Here is a 22,413-nt window from a genome sequence, read left to right as displayed (position 1 = left end):
AATGGCACCGATAGCTCACAGCCAGCTCACACAGAATATCCCCCTGATAATCACGAGATTGCCGCGGGGCAAACGAACACAATGTTGCCGTTAAAAAAAGATTTTCAGAAAATACACTCCTTCAATGTCCTGTTTCCATGGGTTTCTCTTTCCACCTGTCACCGGGAAGAATGGGGAGGACAACTGAGTTCCCGGCTGACATTCAACGGTGACACCAGATCTGACTGGCACTAAGCTCAGGGAGCACAATATGAATGAAACCTGTGAAGATGCTGCAGTGAGATAGTGGCTTGATATGTTTCTGCTGAATGATTATTATCACAATGCATCATTATTTGCAGGGTATGTGCATACTGTATTTATCTACATGTATTGAGTTACAGCAAAGTTGTGTGGTTATATTATAATATAGAAATTACATACATTAAGTTCTGCTGTGTGTTTAATGTGCACTTAACAACTGAAAGATCAACTTGTAACCAAAAGAAAGCCAGAGTAATATAAGTTATATTGTTATTAACATTTAGATATTTGCACATCTTTAAATTTATCTTTTAAGATATATATACTGCAAACATCGTTAACTTGTACAAAAATGTTAATCTTTTCTTTTTAAGTTAACGTCCTTCTTGCTTTTCCTTATACCCTTCCAATTTTATTTTTTAAAAATGGGAGTGTATGATAGGATAAAGGGTTAGTTCTGAATTCATTTATATATATTTTGACTATAAAGTGTGGTGACATCTATAACTTTATCTATTCAAATTAACGTAATTGCATGTTTTGCGAGGTGATATACTAGCAACTAAATTAAACAAGAATAAAAACCAGCAGAAAGAGAATAATTTACATCCTATTTATAGTAGAAGAGTCAAATGACAGAAGAGTTTGTGTTTGCAGTGATATTAATATGTGTATCTATTTAAACCTTTCACAAATTTATTCAAATGTTGTTAAAGTTTGAGAATTTGACCCAGTTTGTGTTATTCAAGTCAACACATCTTCAGGATGGCAAACAGAGCTTGGTATTATTGACTTAAGGAAAATGCCATGGTCTATGTTGCCCCCTATAGGTCAAATCAGTATTAAACACACTCCTTGTGGAAACTGCTCTTAAGGTTCCTTGAAAAATAATCCAATTTACTAAAAACTGTGGGGTAAGAACACCAAAATATTGGGTGTGGGTTGGATGACACCAAAGAAATAAAAAATGTCCTAAATACACTTTTTCTTAGAAAAAAAAAAACAGTCACTAAATTAGTCGAGTTTCTTTCACTGCAACAGTGAGTTTTTTATTTAATATGGAGCATGATGAACCAAGCAAAATGTGTTTTTACAGTCTATTGTATGAAATTACTAGAATGGGACCAGGAAGTGATTGTAAAAGCCATTTACTAACACTAAAAGATGTTTAGGGTAAAGTTTTCTTTTAAGACCACATTCAGTTTTCTGCCGTCTGACTCAAACACAGCAAAACAGGCACAGCTTTCATTTATCTTGAAAACTTTATTTCTTTTCTGTAAAAATGACAGTCGCTGCAACTCAACCCCATCACATGTAAACTATACACATGTTTAAATGCCTTCATATATGTGCTGCAGTCCAGAGTTCAAGACACAGCTCCTGTTGATTTACATGCAGATTCAGGGTGCTGAACAGAAAAAAAGAACCAGTGCCGTACATGTTTTTTGATGTCCACAGCTTTAATTTTTTTACATCTCCTCAATTAAAAAAAAAAAAACGAACAATAGTGCATGGATACCCTTCAGATCTACCCTGACCACACCTCACTTATGAAACATACTGGCATTGCAAACAATATTGACTTAACTAGTGTTAAAGAAATCAATAGCATGCAGGTGATTTCTGATGCACAGTCACTGTCCCTTAATTGTTCGTCCACTTCAAACTGATCACAAACAACAGCCCGTCATAATGTGATAATCATCCAGTGTTATTAATAGAAAGTATGGAAGTGGTGAATAAAACTTTTTTTTGGGAAATGCAAAAGGCTTTGTTGTACACAAAAAGTAGAGGAAGAAATAAGGAAAATAAATCGAAAATAAGGATGGCTCTTTCAATCATCAAAGGTCTGTTGTAAAAGGAAGTTGGCGGCCAAGTCCTCGTTCTTCTCACAAGCAAAGTACGCTTGTATAACAAGTCCTTCTGGAAATCCTAAGGCTTTTAGCTGGAAGTAAAGAGACATGTTGCAAATTAGCCCAAAAATATTTAAATAAGCAAATAACAGTTTGTACTAAGTGGGAATAGAGCAAAAAAGAAAAAAGAAAGCATCACTTTTGCACTGGTTGGACAGATAGAGGTCATATTATGTTCCTGCTCACCCTCTCGATGGCCTCCTTCTCCTGCGGCGTGACCTGAATGTAGCTGGTGTGACTTCCGCCAGGTGAGCTAACCCCCATTCCTCCGGCTCCTCCAGATCCACCTCCGGATCCACCTTCGCCACTGACTGGCACAGCCTCTGGATTGGGCTCATTCAGCATCTGGATGAATTGCTCTTGGTGGCTGCTGATCTCCTACAGTGCAAATGAGCAGTTTAATCATGACTATGGAGGCATGGAAACTATTCACAGTTGCCTGGACCTTATGAGGCAGCTCTTGTCTTTCCCTCAAGACATTCTGGATATATAACGTTCACAAGGATAGGACAGACGGGAATCTCAGAGCCACTAAGTGTCCCATAAAATCAGGACTGTGTCAAACTCTTGACACTTTCTTCAACAATCTCTAATAATAATCCAATAATAATTTAGAACGAGATCAGTCATCTGTCAGGACTTCACCTGCAACAGCTCGGGGTTTTCTCTGCCGATCTCCTGCAGCAGAGCCGGGAGCAGGGCGGCGTTCTGTTGGATCAGCTGTCGCATCACATGAAACTGGGGCTGACTTCTCAGGAAACTCAGGGGATTGGCTGAGAAGATAAAGTATGAGTCAGATAAGCAGCAAGACACAACAAGACAGACATAGAAAAGTTAGAACAGACCCTAAGCACTTGCTCACTGAAGCTGATGGCGTGTGCAGAACAGTGTGGGCCATTTACCTCCAGCACCTGAAGAGCCAGTGTTGGCTGGGACGATAATACCGCCTGTCGATGCAGCTGAAATTCCGCTTACTGGAGGCACCACCGCATCAGAACCGGTCACATTGCCCTGATCCCTGCCCGGGATCCCCTGTCAGAGATTAAAACATTTCACATTACACTGAAGAGGGTAGGATCCCACAATTCAGAATTACATGTAGTCTATGAGGCATTTAAACGCACATAGCTGGAATATTGCACAGACACAATTGTTATAGGCACAGGCTCTTACGGTAAGCAGGTACTCCACAGCTCTGTCTGGGTTGTTGAAGCTCGCTCTCAGAGCTGCCACCACCTTCTCCCTCTCGTAGCCCATGAGCATCATCTCGTTCACCATGGCATCATATGACGGGCCAGTTACTAAAGCAACACACACACCAAACACATGTCAGTGGTGGCACCAGAGAGCTACCACAATTCCTGTTTGCTCAGGTTTTTTGAAAAAACTTAAGGGCAGTCCCTTCCTAATTATTATTGACAAAATATAAAAGTGGATTAATAAATTACTTTAAAAGTAAGCGTCAAACCACGAGAATAAATAAGTTTAATGTGAAAAATATGAATAATCTCCAAACACAAATGCCACTAGGAATTGAATAAAATGTAAAATATCAACATACTGTAAGACAGATGTTCTGCTCCCACATTTTTAAGATAACATAACACAAAGAACACCACTAACATTTGACCCTAGAATATTAGACGTGAACTGTGTCTAGGGTATAAACAAGATGAAACTGAAAATCTTTAGGACCTTTTTAAAACCACTTAAAATGAAATTTAAAACCAAACTTAGTAACATGCATAAATGAGTAATTATGCATGTTATATTCCACACCGTTGATTCGTACAATCCCAAGTTTAAAAAGACAGTGTGGTTTGCTTCACAAGAACTTCCAGAAACTGTTTTTTACCACGAGTACTCGTTGTTCTCAAGCCACTTATCGTTAAAGTTGCATTTCCCCGTGCTCATAAACTAGTTAGCAGGCTTGTTAGAAAGGCATTAGCTTTCATGAAAGGCATGAACTTAACCAGAATAATGCAATTTCCATGGTATCCCGAGGCGGCAATGGGCCTAAAACAATGTAGACCCATCCAGTCTATATTTGAGACAATTAATACTCTTTAAGGCCTTTTATTTGTAAAATTGAATTTAAGAGATTTTAAGATCTTTGAAGAATGTGCGGCCACCCTGGTTGAGCACAAATTGAATACATAACATGGGAAGATAATTACAGGAGTAAACATAAAGATTTATCCCTCTTCTGTGTCCCACAAAAATAAACAACCCACATCACACACTGAATATTCACATGAACCAAAATAATTGACAACTAAAGGATTTGCTCTGAGCAAAACAATATTTGCAAAGTTTAGAGCATGTGACCATAAGGAATTATAGGATTATGTTTCGGCTGAGCAGCAGTATCAGACCTTTTATTGATTAAGACATGTCAATATCAGTGTGCAATGGGTATCAATAAGAAATTATTTGAGGCAGCAAAATATCAGACTCATAATTACACATCTGTCAGAGCGAGCACCAATAAAAAGTCTTAGGTTTACAAATGCAGCCTTACCTAGATTTGAAACAGCCTCATTAAGTAGGTTTGTGTTTGTTGATGCCTCAGAGCTTCTGCAGGAGAAAAAAAAGAATTTGATTGAAGCCTGTAGTGCAAAACTTCTTGACACACAGAAAAGAGCCCTTTGGTTTCAGACAAACATCGGTCGATCTTTACCCGACTGGGGAGGAAGCCGGTTCAGCAGTGGAGGACCGCCTCTCCTCTGGTTTCTCATCTGTAGAGGAGCGCTCGATCGTGTTTTCCGAGACAGACGAAGAGGCAGCAGGTGCTGCGGGAGCTGTGGAGGTGGGAGCTGAAGTGGAAGGCGAGGGTGAAGGCTGTGGGGTGGCCGAGGCTGTTTTAGGCTGTAAGACAACATTTTAAATATGAAAATATGTCATTGTTGGGTTACGGGTCATGTAAATGTAAATTTTAGTCTATATACGGCTATGCACCGTAATTCCAGCAGAGTTCTGGAGAACTGTAAGCCCTGTATCGTACATAAGTATTATACACAGAATGAAGATTTGGACAAAAACGTTTTCTATACCTTCAGAATGAGAAAATACTAACAACAGCCGAGCTTAAATACAGCCATTTTGAGGAGAAAGGATTGATGTAAATTGTTCCTTTCTTTCTGAGTGCAGCTAGCAACAAGACAATGTGTAAAGATGTTCTGATCTTTGTGGAGTTATGTGCAGTGTGATACAAAGGAGTAAACCAGAGCAGGGCATGGACTACACTGACCCCACTCAGTGTCAGGGCTTCTTGAGTCTTTTTGTTCATGTGCACAAAAACGCTTGTTCAACAGACAAACTTCAGTTGCTGATAGTGGGAAGAGAAGGTTACAACCCATATTCATAGTTCTATAGTAGCCCTATCCATTACATTCAAGGACAATATGAGCTACAAAAACTAAGCATGATTATAAAAAAATATATTAATAAATACATAGATGATAAAATCACGTTACAATACAATGATCTGCCATTTAAGAAAACGTTTTCTTTTTAGATTTCTGAACCTTTGTCACCATGATGACCACAAAGTTCTTCTCATCGATTTTATACTCCTTGAGGGCCGTGTCATCGTTGAGGATTTTACCTGCGAAGAGACAGAAAAAGGAGTCACAACTCTGTGGGGTTGACCCGCCATGAACTCTGAAACAACACGTGGAGACGTAACAAAAGACGGTATCATATTGTATCATTGAATAGAAGATTTCTGAGCTGATAAATCGCCTGCTTTTGTCACCACATATGGTTCTTTTTGTTCTATTGCAGGGGCGGGGAACGTTTGGCCTCCGGGTCGTTGATATGCAGCCCACAAGACAGTTTGATCTGTCCTGCACCGCAATTCATAAATACAATAGAAACATCTCAAATACAAAAAACAATTCCCATGACAGAAATGTATATTTTTATGTGATAAAAGAAAATAACAAAAACGGTAGATTAACACCCTTCAGGGTGGTTCCCCTCTGGCTGTATGCCTCTCAGGTCACAGTCAGGGTGACGCAATACGCATGTAACAGTTGTGCATCATCACTGAGAGGCATCATGGTGATTGTCAAGAAAAGTAGATGCAGAAGTTCATGCTTTCCAAGGGAAACTGACTAAAGATTATTTTGTTGTTGAAGTAAAAGACAGACACGGTTATGCAGGTAAGTTTTGTGGTTTAAAAGTTACCAGCTAAGTAATTTCTATTAACCCATTCTGCATTTGAATATGCAGAATGTGTAGGTGAGGGACAAGATTTAAGGGCTGGAATCCTTCTGGTTTCCATTTCTAGTTTGACCAAATAGGCTTTGGTTGCTCGCAGGTAAACAGCCGATGATGTGCAGAGAAAAAGAGGCGGAACACATTGACCAAAATGCATTTATTTATCTGCATTGATAAGCAGATAGATGTTAATAAAGATTAGCCAAAACTTCGTCTTACACCTACAAAAAGTATCGGTGATTGTGTTTTGTGTGAGAAAACTTTCGACTTATGTGAGAAAAGAAACTAGTCGGACTGTAAACACAGTACAGCCAACGGAACTGTTTTGGCCCTGATATCTACGGTCTACACCAGAAGCCCCAAAATATTGGCCGTTGCACCAAGATGCTAATTTGTCAACAGGGGAAAGCTGTTGGGCTGCCTGATTTCCAGCTAATAAGCTGAAACCTCATCCAGGAGGAGAATTTGTGAAAGATCCATGCTGCCACTTTGAGCAGCAGACCAAGTAAAATTGTCAAAAACAATCAGCATGTCATTTTGTCTCAAAGAATTGTCATAAAATTGGATATCTGATCTGAAAGCGCTGCTTGCTAATGATGGGTTTCAGTAGTATCCAATTTGTTAGTGTTAAACCTCACCGAATGTGGTCCAAGTCCAAAATATTGCCAATTACACATTTGATACCAAATCCTCTGTCTTGTATTCAACTCTCCTCTCGTCACATCTTTTTAGTCAATATTTGGTTACACATACTAGCATTCATGGTTTATTCTACAAATGTCAACTCCCCTACAGCTCTTGCACTTGTATCAGCAAACTTTCGCCTCCAGCTTTCACTGTCAGTACCAGACAGTCACTGTAGTACTCATGGCTGATCCAAATAAATTTATTTTCATGTGACCAAAGAATGTGCTGCCAATATTTATCAGACTTCTCTTCATGTTCTTTGGCCAATTTTCATTTAGCATTCTTGGAGGCCATCCATAGCTGCCGACTTTCTGCAATCTCCTTTACACTGTCTGATCAGTCATCGAAAAAACATATTTGCAAAGATAATCCTTGAGCCAGAAGCAGTTTCTTGTCTGTTTCTCAAGGGCAGATTTTGTATATAGCAAACTGTGCATGGCATCATTTCCCTATCAGGACAATAATCTGAATAATGAATAATGAATATAACCACAGCAGACAGCGGTAACGTACCGGCATAGATCAGCTTCTGTCCAGCAATGGAAAATATTTCCTTTCCCTTCTCCTGTTCGATCCTCTCTTTTAAAGTCTTCACCTGTTAGAAGATTTAAAAAAAAAAAAACAGTTTTATACGTCAGGACATTGGTGCAGTGCTGGTGACACAACTTTAGAACCAATTCAAAAATGAAAGTACAAAGTGTGCAGAGGGTTAACTACTGGCAGCGTCATACAACTGCAGTTACACGGATATGATACTGACACACTGAAATCATATTGAAGCTTTATACCTGAATCCAAGTTCATAATATGCATTTTTCATGTTTCACGTAGATGTGAAGGCTCAATGAAAATGAACAAAAAGAAAAATGTGAAAATGAGAAGTTTTATTAATAAACTGCAGTGACCATCAGACCTCAGTCAGTAGAGGTCTTATATGATATCGACATACAGTTTAGTGCTGGTTCACTCTTAGCTAAAATATAATACCTGACTCATTGCATTAAATGGCGCTAATTAAATGCTGCTAACTTGCTAATTTTGACGTTTTTGATAGAAAATTATCGGGAAACGTAACACTTTACGAACACTAAAGGCTACAGCTAATGCTAACTTAACCTGTCATCTTTTCATAACCCCATCTGGAGCATGAAGTGGGCTACGGCTAAGTGCTGACGATGCAAACTACTTTCCTGCTCAAGCCATAATAAATAACGCGGTTCTCTCTCAGGCTCGGCGTCAAACATCAGCCATGTTAACTCGAACAGTCGGGAAATCGAAAAGATTATTTTTTTTACGCAGACTTATCTATGAGTCTATAAACGGTCATAAACATGAATGACTCGCTTCCAGGACATACCCCACTCCCACTCCACCCCCTTCCCCACAGACAGATGCATGGCTTCAACTCTTTACCGTCTCCTCCTCGTCGATGTCGATTTTAAACGTCAGCTGTTGTAGGGTTTTCAAAGTTATCAACATCTTGTCCACCGAGTTTGTATCCCCGCGTCTGGATTCAACGTTGTGGGTCTAACTTGCAGGAGTCTTGTGTGTTTTTGTTGGCTCATTAGAAACTGTCAGCCGCCATGACTTCACGTCTTTCTTCTTCTGCGCGTGACTCGCTCAGGCTACAGCGCCCCCGCCGGTTCCACTTCAGCATCGCATCTCATGTCACGCAGGAGAGGAGTGTTGTGTTATTCCGCTATTATAAATTATTTCATAGGGTTTTAAATCACTGATGCATTACCATTGGGAATAATCTTTCAGTGTGTTTTATATACTGTTAACTGTTTATTATTATTTAGCACTGCATCATATTGTATGTGCTGATCATATATTTTGTATTCATCTGCAAAATAAATACCAGATTTTAGAGGACGTAAGAAGTAGCAGATAATAGAAACACCCAAGTAAAGTTGAGTGCAGTATTTGTATAAATAATAATAATAATAATGATAGTAATAATATAATTTCAAAATCCACATTACAAACATCAAATGCTTTACAATGGCAGTAAAATGAAATTAATCAATTTACTTTCCACCATTGTTTTAATTTCACATTGATTAATAAATGGTGTAAGATTTACAGATTTTAAGGTGATTATTATCTGTAATTTATATTCACTATTTGCTTTTATCAGCTTTCTCAGTTTTTTTAAACTATGAATCTCTTTGTATAGCATTGGTAAAATTGCTATGTAAATCAAATGTATAATAATAATAACAATAATAATCATAATCATAATTACTCTTACTAACCCACTCAGGAACACATTCTGCCCGGAAGCAGACTCCAATTCAGCTGAAGACATGACGGAGCAACAACTCAACCATGCAAGTCAGTGCACTGCAGTACCTTCAGCGTGGGTGTTAGGAATTATTTGACAAATCTGACATCTGGATGCTGCTGAGACTGTAACTGTTTATGAGTCGATTCATCTTTCTTTCCAACTGCCTTACCCTGTCCTTCCTTTGTGTGTGTGTGTGTCATCCAGTTATTACGTTGTGAGCAGTGCCCTCGCCTGCCTCAGCCTGAGCACACACTCACCAGGCGTTCCTTATGTGGCTTCTCTCAGCAGCAGCAGCAGCAGTGTCCTCCTTTCCCCTCTCCCCACCGGTGGCTGTGCCTCTTGCTCTCGTCTCCAGGGGTCGTCAGTCTGCCATCGGCCCCCACTGAAGTGGCGAGCCACAGAGATTGCAGTCTGCTCTCAGGTGACTTGGAGATATTTTTAAGTGACGATGTTAGACATGTAAAATAAAGACTTAGCCCCTTCTAAAATAGGCTGGAAGAGGAGGAGGAGAAGAGGAAGCGCAGAGGATGTGTGTGTGAGACGTTCAATAGGAAGACACCAGAGAGAGAGACCACCCCAAGGGCTGCTTTTATCTTTTTTTAGTGATGCAGTAAGCAAAACAAAGGAGCAGTGACACATGGAAGCATAGCTGACCTAAATGACTTGTGGTATGTAGGGTGCAAGAAGCTCAGCACTTCATGCATGTACACAAAACACACACTCACCACTGCCATTTGCAGGGTTTGTGGTTCTGGTCAGCAGAGCTCTTGCAGGATGTGTAGTGGAGTAGAGAGAAACACAGAAGGGTGTAGCACAGAGAGAAGGCTGCTGAGATGCCTTCTCAGCCCCGGAGCTATTTCCTGTGGACGAGCTGCCGGCTATTATTGGTTGCTCCAAGGTCTCTGTGGAATTGTTACAAAGAAAATTGTATATGTCACAGGGAATTGGAAACATGTTGCAAGAAAGCTAGAATGGATAACCATGCATGATTAAACCAGTGACTAAATATCACCAGCACAGAGTCTAGAGCCATACACAGTCACATTGTGCAGCTGGTGAGGCCTTCAGCTAAATACTAACATGTGCATACTGGAAATAAAATACTTCAATGACATGAATTAGTCATACCTCAATAGTTAATTTGGTATCACTTAACCCTGGAAACATATAGCAGTCAATATACAACATATTTCCATTTTACTATTCAGAAAGCTTGATTATCAGGGTTTTATTATACTTACAAATCTGTTCTGATTTGCATAATTCATAGAGGGTAGTTTATTAGGAAGTGATATGAGTGATAAAGGATACCAACTTTGTAGAATCTATATACATTTACATATGGAGTTCCTGCTCCCTACCCTAGTTTCAGTAGCCCACTTCTTATTAGGTTGCCCTGGTTCCCCAACAACAGATGCAGACCTTGTTGACCCGTGCGATGTCAGACAGTATGACTCTCCTATTTGCTGTTACACTTGAAGTTTAAGGGCCTTGCCATGCAGGAATCCAATTCCAGCCTCATGCACCTCATGCTACAAAGAAAGTGATTTTATCCACTGAGAACATTTTAAGGCTAACCAGTGGTGGTCAACACGGCAGAAGAGGGCAGTGGTGTTAGATGTAGCGATCCCAAGCAACAGCCACATCAAGCAACCTGAGAAGCTTGAAAGATGCCTCGGGTTTAAAGAGGAGCTAGAGAAGATGTGGAAAGTGAAGGCAACATTGGTGCCTTTGGTAAAGGCAGCACTCAGAGCTCTAACCCCCCCGAACTGGGAGAGAGGCTCCAGCAGGCTCCAGGAACAACATCTGAGATCTGTGTCCAGAAGGACAACTCAGATACTGTGCAGAACCCTCAGGCTCCCAAGCTTCTGGTATAAGAAACACAAGACCGCCCACATGGGAAGAGTGGGGGATTCATATATACAGTATATAGATATATACAGTATATTTATGAATTATAATGCACAATTTTACATTGTGACATCATGTAGCACACAATCAAAATCCAATCAACCATTATCTGATAACTTTATTATCAAGTTAAAAAAAGACAATGAATTACAATATTTACAGAATATCCAGAGATAAATGGAATAAAATTGTAAACAATCATTCTAGGCAACATCACAACCCACCATCAGGTAATCAGATTTATATGGGAAGAAAGGCAAGAAGGAGAAATTCTAGTGTCAAACTATGGAGACAACAGTCTGAAAAGAGAAATGCATCAGAAAGAAACTAAACATATATACAAGTATCCAGTGTGTTGTCAGCAGGGGTTTAACTTTGGGTAAACTGGGGGTATTACAGTCTATGGACTGCACACAGTGAGGGATTCATAGCCATGTTCTATTAAAATGATCACAGAACGACAAATAATTTTGGGATGACAGCTTCATTACCCAGACTGAACCAGTTTATCGTCTGGTTTACACCGGGTTTTCAAGCTGCCGTACAAAGCTTATTACTACAACAACAGTTTCAAACAGTTTAACTTTCAAAGAGCTACAAGCTGGTCCTGTAAAACAGAAAGAAAGGGTCTTTGAGACTCAGCACCAACTGAACTGGTTTTTAAGGTAATAAACAGGACTGAGGAGCAGATTGTGGCTGCTGCACTCCCTCTTTTTGTTGACAGTGTAGACTTAAGGGTAGGCCTCCTTTGAACGGGCTGATGCCCTCACAGGCCATGGATAAAAGAGACTGGAGCGTCAGATTTGAGATTAGACATGAGTACGCTAGATTTCAGAGGGATCTATAGGTCCACCGTCGACTCAGATGTTGGCCGAGCACAGAAAAAGTCCAAGCAGTTGAAGAAAATGCTCCCAGAGGAACTCATTTTTTCTCGTCTCTTACATCGCCATGCATTTCTTTTTCAAAATAAAAGCCCTGGCTATTAATTTTCAGAGAACTGCATCATTTTCCTTCATGTGTTTAAATATCCTACAACCACACTTCTCTTCCCATCTGCTCATTCCCATTACAGTACAAAAAAGGAGATATTTTTCATTGTAACCAGACATTGTACAACAGCTTAATAATGTTGGATTGGGGACTCAAAAAGCCCCGGAGGGTTATCTATCATCTTTAAGATTTCTTTTTTTTCTCTTTTTTTTAAAGCAAGAACACCTAAAGGAAAAAAAGGGTTTAAGTATCCTTTCTGAAACACCACAGTTCAAACACTTAACGAGTAGTTTTTGTTTTCCTATACATGGCTGCAAACATGTAGTTTACCTGGGTTCCACGCATAGAACTCTAATTCTAAAACTCCATGGCCCAAACCCAGATTTCCCATTTCCATCTAATGCTCAGGAAAGACAATCACAGCAGCAAACACAGCAGACTTGGTAAATATTTTGGTACCAAGAACACGACTAGATCAACCGTGCTCCTCTACAAGTTTTAGGCTATCTGTCATTTAAACGTTGCTAATTGGTCATATTGGAATTGGGTATGAATTTGACTTAATTTCTCTTCACTTCTTATAAGGCTTATGGGCGTTCAAGCAGCAAATTCCAGCAAATACAATCTCTGCCTTTTGTCAATATTAACACTAACATGATGACTTTTGTCTCAAAAGAAGTGCACAAGAACGCAGGCTGGGACACTTGAGTCGATACAGGGTGAGAATTTAAAAGGGGTTTACGTTCGGGGGATTTGACACCTTTAGAAAAGTCAATCATCAACAGAGTGTCCAAGTGGCACATATACTCAATATATGTGGAAACCAATGATTTTATTGGCCTTTTGACCGAGTCAGACTTGTCTTTTCAGTGTAACCTATCACTCGTGAATGAATAACGTGACCATGTCTGCAGCATCATTACTTTTTGGAGGGCTGAGTGGAAGCAAACATGGCTATAAACATCAACTCATTGTCACATGGATTTTCATTTGGTAAAAGAGAGTTCCAATAAAAGTCACTACATCTTAACATTTTTTGAGTATAACAAATTCAATTCTATTCACTTCCACTGGCATTAAATTTTTCTACCATCCATCCATCCATTATCTTTAGCATTTATTCTTTGAGGGACAGGGGGGGAACTGGAGCTAATCTCATCTGACATTGGGTAAGAGGAGGGAAACACCATGGACAGGTTGCCAGTGTATCACAGGGCCAATGTCCAGAGACAAACAACCATTCACCCCCACAGTCAATTTAAAGTCTCCAATTCACCTAAGCCGCATGTTTTTGGACAGTGAGAGGAAGCAGGTGTACCTGGGCTGAAAAGCTGGATATTTTCCTCGTTACCTGACACAATTTGGGACTGTTTTCTTAAAGCAAATAAAACCATCACGTGGCCATTAGTGGAACTGCATTTTAAGGCACTTGCATGCTGGCTTCAGCACTCAGACATGGTCTGATCCCACACCCAGAGGTATACACCATATGGATCACAGATCTCTCTTAACCATTAAAAGTCATTAAAGGTTCAGTGTGAAAGATTTAGATGAAAGGACTCTATTGGGCGGAAATTTAATATAAAATAATCGTAGTGATGTTTTCGCTAGTGTGTGATCATATAAATTGTACGAATTGTTGTTTTTTTTACCCTAGAATGGGCCCTTTATATTTAAATATTTGTACATTTACATCGGGAGCGGGTCCTCTCTACGGACGCCGCCATGTTTTTGACAGTAGCCCAAACTGGACAAATGAAGCCTTCATGTTTGGAAGGGGAGGGTGTTGCGAGGGTTATTCAGCTGCAACATGACACTTCGCCACTAGATGTCACTAAATTATACACACTGAACCTTTAAAAGTGTGTGGATAAACTAGATGAACTGGATTCTGGCACATCCCATCACATCCAGTGTTTTGCTCTGAAAAGACAAGGCTAATCTCTGTCTCTTGGTCAAGATGCCACTACTGTTATAAAACCTGTGTTTATGTTCCAGGATACCTCATAACGGATACCTCATACGGTTGCAGTCACAATACAACATATCTCTGTCGTTATTTTGATCTGCAATGTCTCACATCCGGTAACCTGGATCACAAACAACATGGTATCGAACAAGGAAAATGACATTTTACAGTATTACCAGAATTTCCAATATTTCGTTTTAAGTGAAATTACTAGACAAAAAAATACTAAAGGTGCCACAGGCTGAAGGCTTATACGCAGTATAATATTAAGGGACCGAAAATATAGCAATTTGCTACAAACATCAGGGGAAAGTGTCGGTAATTTTACGAATGAATAAAGCATTTTGCTAAAATAGATAAGGTGCGACTCTTCCTCAAGGAATACTTCTACACATTTAACACAAGGCTAAGATGAAATAAGTTTAACATTTTCAACAACAAACAAAGACACTGGGGCCACGGCTGTAAATGCTTTCATCATCTTGTTTGTTTCTTCTTGGTCAATTTACAGTAACCCCGTTTTGGATGGGCAGGGGGAGTGTAAAAGGTGCTTTCAATAATAAAATGCTTAAATTTAGTTTTATCATTTTTGACAAAGTTATTTATAAATAGCTCGATTTTTATCTAGGTGGGATCGTTCACTGTAGATTTGACCAGAATGTCAGCAATAAAGAGTTCTGTTCACTATTGGTTACCAATATATTAAGATCTGTCCTAGGGGACCGCTCATTTAAAGAGCTCAGTCATTTTAATGCAGCACAACCTAATACGTATATATGTAACGTCTAAAATCTAATAATGTTCCAACTCATAAGAAGTCACTTTTTTTTCCATTTCAATCTTTTTTTTGTTTCCTCAGTGTTGATCCTACCCAACGTTATCATTTTCTAGAACAATATCCCAAGAGGCCACAATCTGTTCAAGCAAACTGTTGATCCTTTTTGGTGTCAAGCATTTCATTGTCCTCCATAAACAGGCTTTGACTTCTCAGTGATAGATCACCAGGGTTTCCTTCCTCTGTTCTGTTGCCGGAAAGGTCCAGGCCTGTGTCCATCAGGACAGAGGAGCCAGTGGAAGATGAAGCGGAGGCCTCTATTGCTGAGGTGGCGCTGGTGTCGATCTGACTGTTAACCGTCCTAAAAATACAGGGAGCAAAAATAAGTTTGCATCGCTCACAGAAACATCGATGACAGAGGAAGGACGACATAAGTGCAAAAGTGAAGCCAAATCATCTGGATCGCCCCCTAATGGCTGGCTGCAGTCTATATATATACAGTTTAAACTCTGCCTACCTAATATTAAACTAAAAAAATCAAAGTACATGCCTAAAAAGGTTTTCTGAAAGATGGTTTCTATTGCGCAGACTTCATATGATGTCACCAGTCATAGATGGCAGCACCCGTATGCAAGATATTTTGGCTTCAGTTTTGCACAGTGGGAGGAAGGGGACATGCGTCATCCATCTTTATTTACAGTGATTGGTAAAGATATGAATAAAAGGACAGAGATGGCTGAATTTTAAATACACAGATACACTAATAAAATAAGACTAAAAGTCTAAAGCCATGCTTGTGACTTTTAGTCTTATTGGCTAGTACCAAGCTGTAGACACAATGGTGCTTGAGCTAAATGTTAAAGCAACCATGCCAACATAGTCACAATGTCTACATGTAATGATGCTTACCAGGGACACCACGTTAGAATGATTAGTGTGTTAGCATGTTAAGGTTTAATAAATAGCACTAAAATAGCACTATTTGGTTGAAATTCAAAGTTCTCAACAAATTCAAAACTTTACCCAGAGTTGTTAAATTTCAACCTGAGGGGGACTGAATGAACATCTGTGCCAAATCTAATGGCAATCCAACACACAGCTCTCACCCAAACAGAGTAGAGAGAAAGAGAAAAAGGAAAAGTACTAACATGCCATGTCGAAGGACGTGTCGTTCCCACTCGAGGCTGTCGGTGAAGCAGCGGCCACAGAACTCGCAGGGAAGACGCTTCTCTACACCGCTCGGCCCACAGCTGCTGCTGCTGCTGCTGCTGGAGGGAGATGCAAGGACGTCTGGGAAACAGAGTTTGAATGATTGGTTAGTCTCACTCGTTTATTTCCTATTCATAGAGTACTTGAAAACAATAGACATATTTATGGATAGAGTTTATTCATTATGATGTAATTATAAGTAATACACCAATCACGAAGTCAAATTTTTAAATGAATGTGGGCGCCTTTGGAGTGATTATATCTTACTACTATACAATACTATAATAACCAGAACAATGAAATAAAAAAAGGAATCGAAAAACACGTATGTTATGGGACTTCCAAAACACAATATAAAATATTCTGGAAGTGTGAATCAGTCTCAGCAGCCAATCATGACGTCTCACCCCATTTTAAATCGCATTAAACAACCAATTAGAACCAAACTTAATGGAAAAAATGTAACACTTGAAGAGACATCAGTGTGATAAGAACAACCTTTAATGACCATCTATGTACTTTGCTCCATGTCCCATTGGTTAAGATGGATGAGGCATGGCATATGACCTATACTGTAGCCAGCCACCAGGGGGTTGTTGAGACACTTTGGATTCACTTTTGGCGAGCCGTCATGTCGTCCATCTTTACATACAGTCTATGGTAAATATCAGTAGCTGTATTACTGCTAGTGACAGAAAGGTGCTCTCACTTGATAATAAACATCAACAATGTTGGTCCATGTTTTATTTTGTCGTTTCAGATTGTTTTCTTCTTAAATAAAATGGTATAACTTTGTTTACAGAAGGTTCCTGGAAATGATCCGCGTCTGTATGAGTGAATAATAGGTGAAATGATATCTATAGAAGATTTGTATTGATGGTCTTTTCTATTTACCTTGTAGGCCAGTCCTTTCTTCCTCCATCCCCTTAATGTCCTCTTCTTCCTCCTCCTCCTCTTCTTCTTTGATGTTGTCCTCCATCTCGTCATCATCCATCACTCTCTGCTCAGCCATTAAGTTTTCCATAATTTCCAATCCTTCGTCATCATAAAGCTCATCCTCCTCCTCTGCAGCCAAGTCTCCGTCTACGACCATCCGCATCATATCTCTCTCCTCTTCCTCCTCCGCGCTGCTCCCTTGTTCCTTTATCATCTCCAGCTGGTCCAGGTTGACGCGGCCCATCAGCTCAAAGTTGCGGATAACCTGATCAGAAACAGGAGGTAATTTATCAGTTTGGTGCAGTGTGATTGGAGCCATGTTTGTCTTTCAGAACTCGCTTTCATTTCATTTGGGGATTTTTCTTTTCTAATGCAGCTTGTTAAAGAATTAAAAATAATTAGTAGTATATGGTCTGTATTTATATAACGTTTTTCAAGTCTTGTCGACAATTAAGTACTTTACAGTACAAGTTAGATTCCCCCATTCACTCACACACATTCATAGAGTGCTTCTATATGCAGGAATTCTTCTATCACACACCATGTCTAGTCTTCTGCACCCTAGAGAAGCCTGGGATAAAACCGCCGTCCCTTGGCGTGCCCCTTTGTAACAATTACTAGAGAAACTGAAAAATCGAATCCTGATTGTTCTAAACTATGATAAATTCTTAAGCTGATTTATGCAGATTCTTACAACCGGGTGGAGACACTTGAGTTTGTTTCTCTCTGGTTGTTTGTTTCTTTATACATTAACTTTCAGATTAGCTTTATACGTTATATACATTTTAAAACCTGATTTAATGTTAAAGCAATAGTAAATAATAAGTGAAGTTTTTTTTCAGGAGCAGACTCTTCAACAGTAACTATATATTTTGAGGCAAAGAAACTGCATTAAAAGTTTCTGGATGATTTTTTTTCTCCAAACTACCAAAAGAACAGAGTCAGCAGTCTGTTGAGTGAGAGGGCCAGTCTCTTGTCACCAGTCAAAACGTTCCTAGTAAAAAGGTTTTGCAGATCGCCTTTAATGAAATCAACTTTAAAAAGTGAATTTCTCTCAAACAAGATGTGTGTTTGTATATTTAGTTGATGAGTTTATCAAAACGACCTGAAATTATTAACACCAACATAAATGGAAGGTTTGATTACACATCTTGCTCCTCTGATCGGTCAAGCGCGTCAATAAATCATAACAACTCTCCTTGCACGAATAAGCTCTTTCTCTCTATCTCCATCATTCTTCCTTTTAAAAGCATATACTCAGACTCCCAGGGTCCACATCAGCTATTTAAGTGTCCACGATGGAGCCATACATTCATCATATTCCAATGGCAAGAAAATAAAAGGATTTTACTACCTGGTGTGCAATTAAAACTCACAACTTGCTGAGTGGCTGAAGAAGTTGTTAAATGATTGCCGTGTGTATGGATGATGAATGATTCAAGGCTTATAAATTATGGCCTGGCTCCTTGAAGTTAACGGTCATGCTCAAGGCCGATTAGAAATATCTACAGGCTGCTGCTGTTTGACCTTCATCTACCAAACATCTTTACAAAATGATGATATCAATGAGGACGGTGCTGAAAACCGTATTTGAAAGTGTCAAGCTAAATATAATAAGAAGGATTCAGGGAATGCATTACTACAAGACGCTTTCTTTTCTCCTTTGTCTGTCCCTTTTCCTGTTGTTCTTACAATCTCCATCTATTTTGCAGAGCTCCTGACCCTCTGAAGTCTTTTCTCTCCTGGATGTGGTGAGAATATACAGAAGCTTGAACAATCTGATATGTTTCCACCCACTCATCTTATTCTGTTGCATCACTTCACTGATATTTTGTTATCTCTTTGCATGTCAAGGTCCAGCACAGAGGTCAATTTTGGAGTTATTGGTCTGTGTGTCTTGAAGAGGACAGAAGTTTAATGTAAAAGTGAGACAGGGATGAGCAGAGGTGTTATTGGGTCAAATTAAATACGGTGTAAAGTTTATATCCTCTCATTCTTGTGACTGACTTTATGGTCCCTTGTAATTGGACACTTCTAATGATTTCCCCCCTAATAAAGTTTTATGACACATGCTAAAAATACAAATACCACACACACACACAAAAAAAATGTTGTGCAGCAATCAACTCATTAATGTTGTTTTCTCTGCTTAATTTTAAAGCCCTCTGATTAGGATGTTAATGTGGAGTTACTGGGTGTAGCTTATTTACATTTCACTGATATCAATGTACTTCAAAGAAAAAAAGTATACATGGATGATGAGGTTATAAAAACTTTTGACACTTTTATCCATGTAGGTTTGTTGGACACAGACAAAACTTATTTGACTCACCTGATAACATTATTAAATGATCTGTGTGTCTTGGATTCAAGCAAAGACTGTATATTAAGATGGACGACATGACGGCTCCACAAAAGTGCAGCCAAAGCGTCTTGATCGCCACCTGGTGGCTGGCTGCAGTATAGATTATAAACTCTGCCTCCACCATGTGAGTGGGTGGGACATTGACCACACTAAAAAGTCAAAGTGCATGTCAAATAAATTAAAGTGTTCGGTTTTAATTACTTATTTAAAACGTCATGATTGGCAGCTGAGACTCCTGATTGGTCGAGCGCGTGCATCAACAGGACCTTGTTACTGTTCTTGCGGCTGATTACTCAGGATTTGTTTGATTTAGGGGTTTCACATTGGATTTGCTGTATTATGTGATCTTTCAACACAGGGGAAATACAGACAGTTGACTGGTGCAGGCTTGATAATTACCTCCAGTAAAAAAGCAAAGGTCATATAGGATAAATTGAACAGTTTGAAGCTACAGAGTGCATAAGCTGTAAACAACTGGGGTTACAGCCATTAAACACACTGATGATTAAAACCCATTCTTATCAGTAAACCGCTGACTCTGACACTGATGAGCCACAAAGTCTCTCATCTGTAAAATGAGGCCCCTGTTTCTGGCCACATTCCTCCTACTTCCTACTTTTTTACGTAAGTTCTAGGCATTCAAACTTAGTTACAGAAAACTTCATGTGCATCATATCCAGACTCCAACTGACCTTGTGCTCGAGGCGGAGATGCTCCTCCAGCTGACTCCGGCGACTGCTGTCATAATAGCAGAGCTGGCACTGGTAAGGCTTGATCTCAGCGTGCTTCTGCAGGTGCAGCTGCAGGGCCTGGTCACTGGAGCATGTGAAGGTGCATTTGTGGCAGCGGAACACCAGGCCCTGGAGGTGGCGCGACAGCTTGGAGCGGCTGACCTCCAGCGGAGCCACGCGCTCCTCTGGCGGAGGAAGAGGAGAAGATGCGATGTGGATTATTAGGTTGGAGGAAATGGAGGGAGGGGAAAAATGGTGGAGCGAAGAACAGTGAGAGCTAACGACATAATCGGAAAAAGAGATGTTGGGATGCAGGACAGACGTTGAATGTCATTTGTCACACACACATAAAGAAAAAAGGGATCCCAGTGGCTGTGGCTTTTGTCATTTTCTCAATTTCAACCCTAAAACACCATCTAACTGAAGACAGTGTCACATAAAAACGACCTAAGCAAAAAGAAAATAGCTTTATCAACTCATCAGAGCAGGACCATCTCTCTGTGGATGCTTTTAAATGTTTTCTCTCAGTTTCTGAGAGTCTTCTCATCTGACTCCATAACAGAAATTCTCAAATGTCAAACCCCTTCATTAACGGGTGTGACTCGTACCTCTGTGCAGGACGATGTGGTCGATCATATTGCTCTTGTGTTTGGTGTGGTAGAGGCAGAGAGGGCAGCGCAGGTCTTTGGGGATGTCTTCAGGTACGCTGTTGTTGTGTCCAGCCTCCACGTGCATGGTGAAGTTATTCCTGAGATAGAAAGAAGGAGGGTCTATTGTTTTGACATGTGAAATATATTATGCATTGTTCGTAAGCTTTAGTTATCAGCGTCTGTACTGTCTGTACTGTCTGTACTGTTTTCCTTGTTTCCTTCCTTACTTGTAGCAGGTGAAGAAGGAACAGTCTTTGCACTTGAAGAGCTTCTTGCCGCCGTGACGGTCCCTGTAGTGCCGGCGAAGGCTCTGCATGTATCCGGAGCTGAACTCGCAGAACTCACAAGTGAGGATGCCGTCTGGTCGATTGTCGCCCACTGTCGAGCCGCCAGGGGCTGAGCCAGAGGACATGTGACTGCGGGAAGCAAGCTGGTAATGACTCAGCTGCTGACGAACATCGGCCGTCTCCAGGTAGGATGGATCTGAGAGAGGGACCGAGAGAGATTAAGAAAACGTGTTGTTTAATATACGTCTGATTATTTCCTGAAAAAATTGAAATGCACGTTCTTAATAGTTTATTGAACGCTATCAGCAGACAGCAGAGGAGTTTGTCCTTTCCAAAGGAGACATGGTTTTCCAGATTTGAGTTCCATTCACACTCAATGTCTCCTCCCCACCTCCCAGACACTGAAGTGTAAATGTGACTGTCATCATTCGCCCACTACCTTTTTCCCTTCTCATCCTCCACCTCTCACGAGTCTGTAATATCAGTGAAGCAGCTCATCTTCTCGTCCTACTTTGAGCCTCCAACACATTAATAAATAAAGCACAGTGACACTAATAGAATATCTGTGAAAAATGCTTCATTCAGCACTCACAGGATGAGGAAATGTGGAGGGGGAAAATATATTTTTTAAGTTTGACTTGCCTGAGATTTGATTTGTCACTTTTGCAGTAGAAGCAGAGGAATTCACACGGATCCAAAAATGGAACAGTTGACTCATTAATATCCCCGTCATTGAGGAGATGAGATGGCAGCCAGAGAGCAAATATTGTAATGATGTGTCTGCTTAAATTAATTAATGTTTATTTTCCAAATTTCATGAGGAGTTGAAGACAGAGGTGGAAGAGAATGCCTGAAAAACATTTTAAGAATCAACTGGAAGCAGTACTAAAATTGGGAATGGATTTCAAAGATCTAGGGGTTGTCATGCCTCTGCGCTGGCAACAGCCAGAAGCATTATTTTTTCTGCTTGTCCGCTAATCTGTCTCATTCACGATATCGCAAGAAATCCTTTGATGGAATTTCTTCAAATTTGGAGTAAACATTCAGTTGGACTAAAGGATGAATTGATTCAATTTTGGTGTTGAAAGATTAAAGTCACTGTGACCTCACAAAATACATTTATTTTCCTTGTGAACCCGATATCTCTGGAACACGGGGATTTCCTTTCTAATTTGGTAGCTGGACTCAAAGATGAACAGATTAGAATTTTGTGGTGGAATGCCAAGGTCGCTG

At 40.0% G+C, this 22,413-nt stretch overlaps 2 protein-coding genes across 3 annotated transcripts in view; both read right to left on the bottom strand.

Moving 5' to 3' along the window:
* Positions 1 to 1,261: 1,261 nt before the first annotated feature.
* rad23b (RAD23 homolog B, nucleotide excision repair protein) lies at positions 1,262 to 8,699 on the bottom strand. Its single transcript, XM_035185094.2, has 10 exons — positions 8,481 to 8,699; positions 7,581 to 7,662; positions 5,684 to 5,763; positions 4,837 to 5,024; positions 4,678 to 4,733; positions 3,330 to 3,457; positions 3,059 to 3,188; positions 2,802 to 2,929; positions 2,343 to 2,534; positions 1,262 to 2,188 (listed from the first exon to the last, which is right to left on the bottom strand). The coding sequence occupies exons 1-10, from the start codon at positions 8,544 to 8,546 to the stop codon at positions 2,078 to 2,080; spliced, it is 1,161 nt and encodes a 386-aa protein (XP_035040985.1). The 5' UTR covers positions 8,547 to 8,699; the 3' UTR covers positions 1,262 to 2,077.
* A 2,669-nt stretch (positions 8,700 to 11,368) lies between these two features.
* znf462 (zinc finger protein 462) overlaps positions 11,369 to 22,413 on the bottom strand; it is a 47,157-nt gene continuing 36,112 nt past the window's right edge. For both annotated transcript variants that reach the window (XM_035184088.2, XM_035184092.2), the window contains exons 8-13: positions 21,121 to 21,376; positions 20,852 to 20,991; positions 20,205 to 20,428; positions 17,106 to 17,412; positions 16,151 to 16,292; positions 11,369 to 15,363 (exon numbers count right to left, since the gene is read on the bottom strand). In XM_035184088.2, coding sequence (XP_035039979.1) covers positions 15,147 to 15,363; positions 16,151 to 16,292; positions 17,106 to 17,412; positions 20,205 to 20,428; positions 20,852 to 20,991; positions 21,121 to 21,376 — 1,286 coding nt within the window. In that variant the 3' untranslated portion in view covers positions 11,369 to 15,146. The remainder of the gene's footprint in view (positions 15,364 to 16,150; positions 16,293 to 17,105; positions 17,413 to 20,204; positions 20,429 to 20,851; positions 20,992 to 21,120; positions 21,377 to 22,413) is intronic.

This window comes from Hippoglossus stenolepis, chromosome 18, assembly GCF_022539355.2.
Source record: "Hippoglossus stenolepis isolate QCI-W04-F060 chromosome 18, HSTE1.2, whole genome shotgun sequence".
NCBI classification, from domain to species: Eukaryota; Metazoa; Chordata; class Actinopteri; order Pleuronectiformes; family Pleuronectidae; genus Hippoglossus; species Hippoglossus stenolepis.
This window is presented reverse-complemented; position numbering and strand designations above follow the sequence as displayed.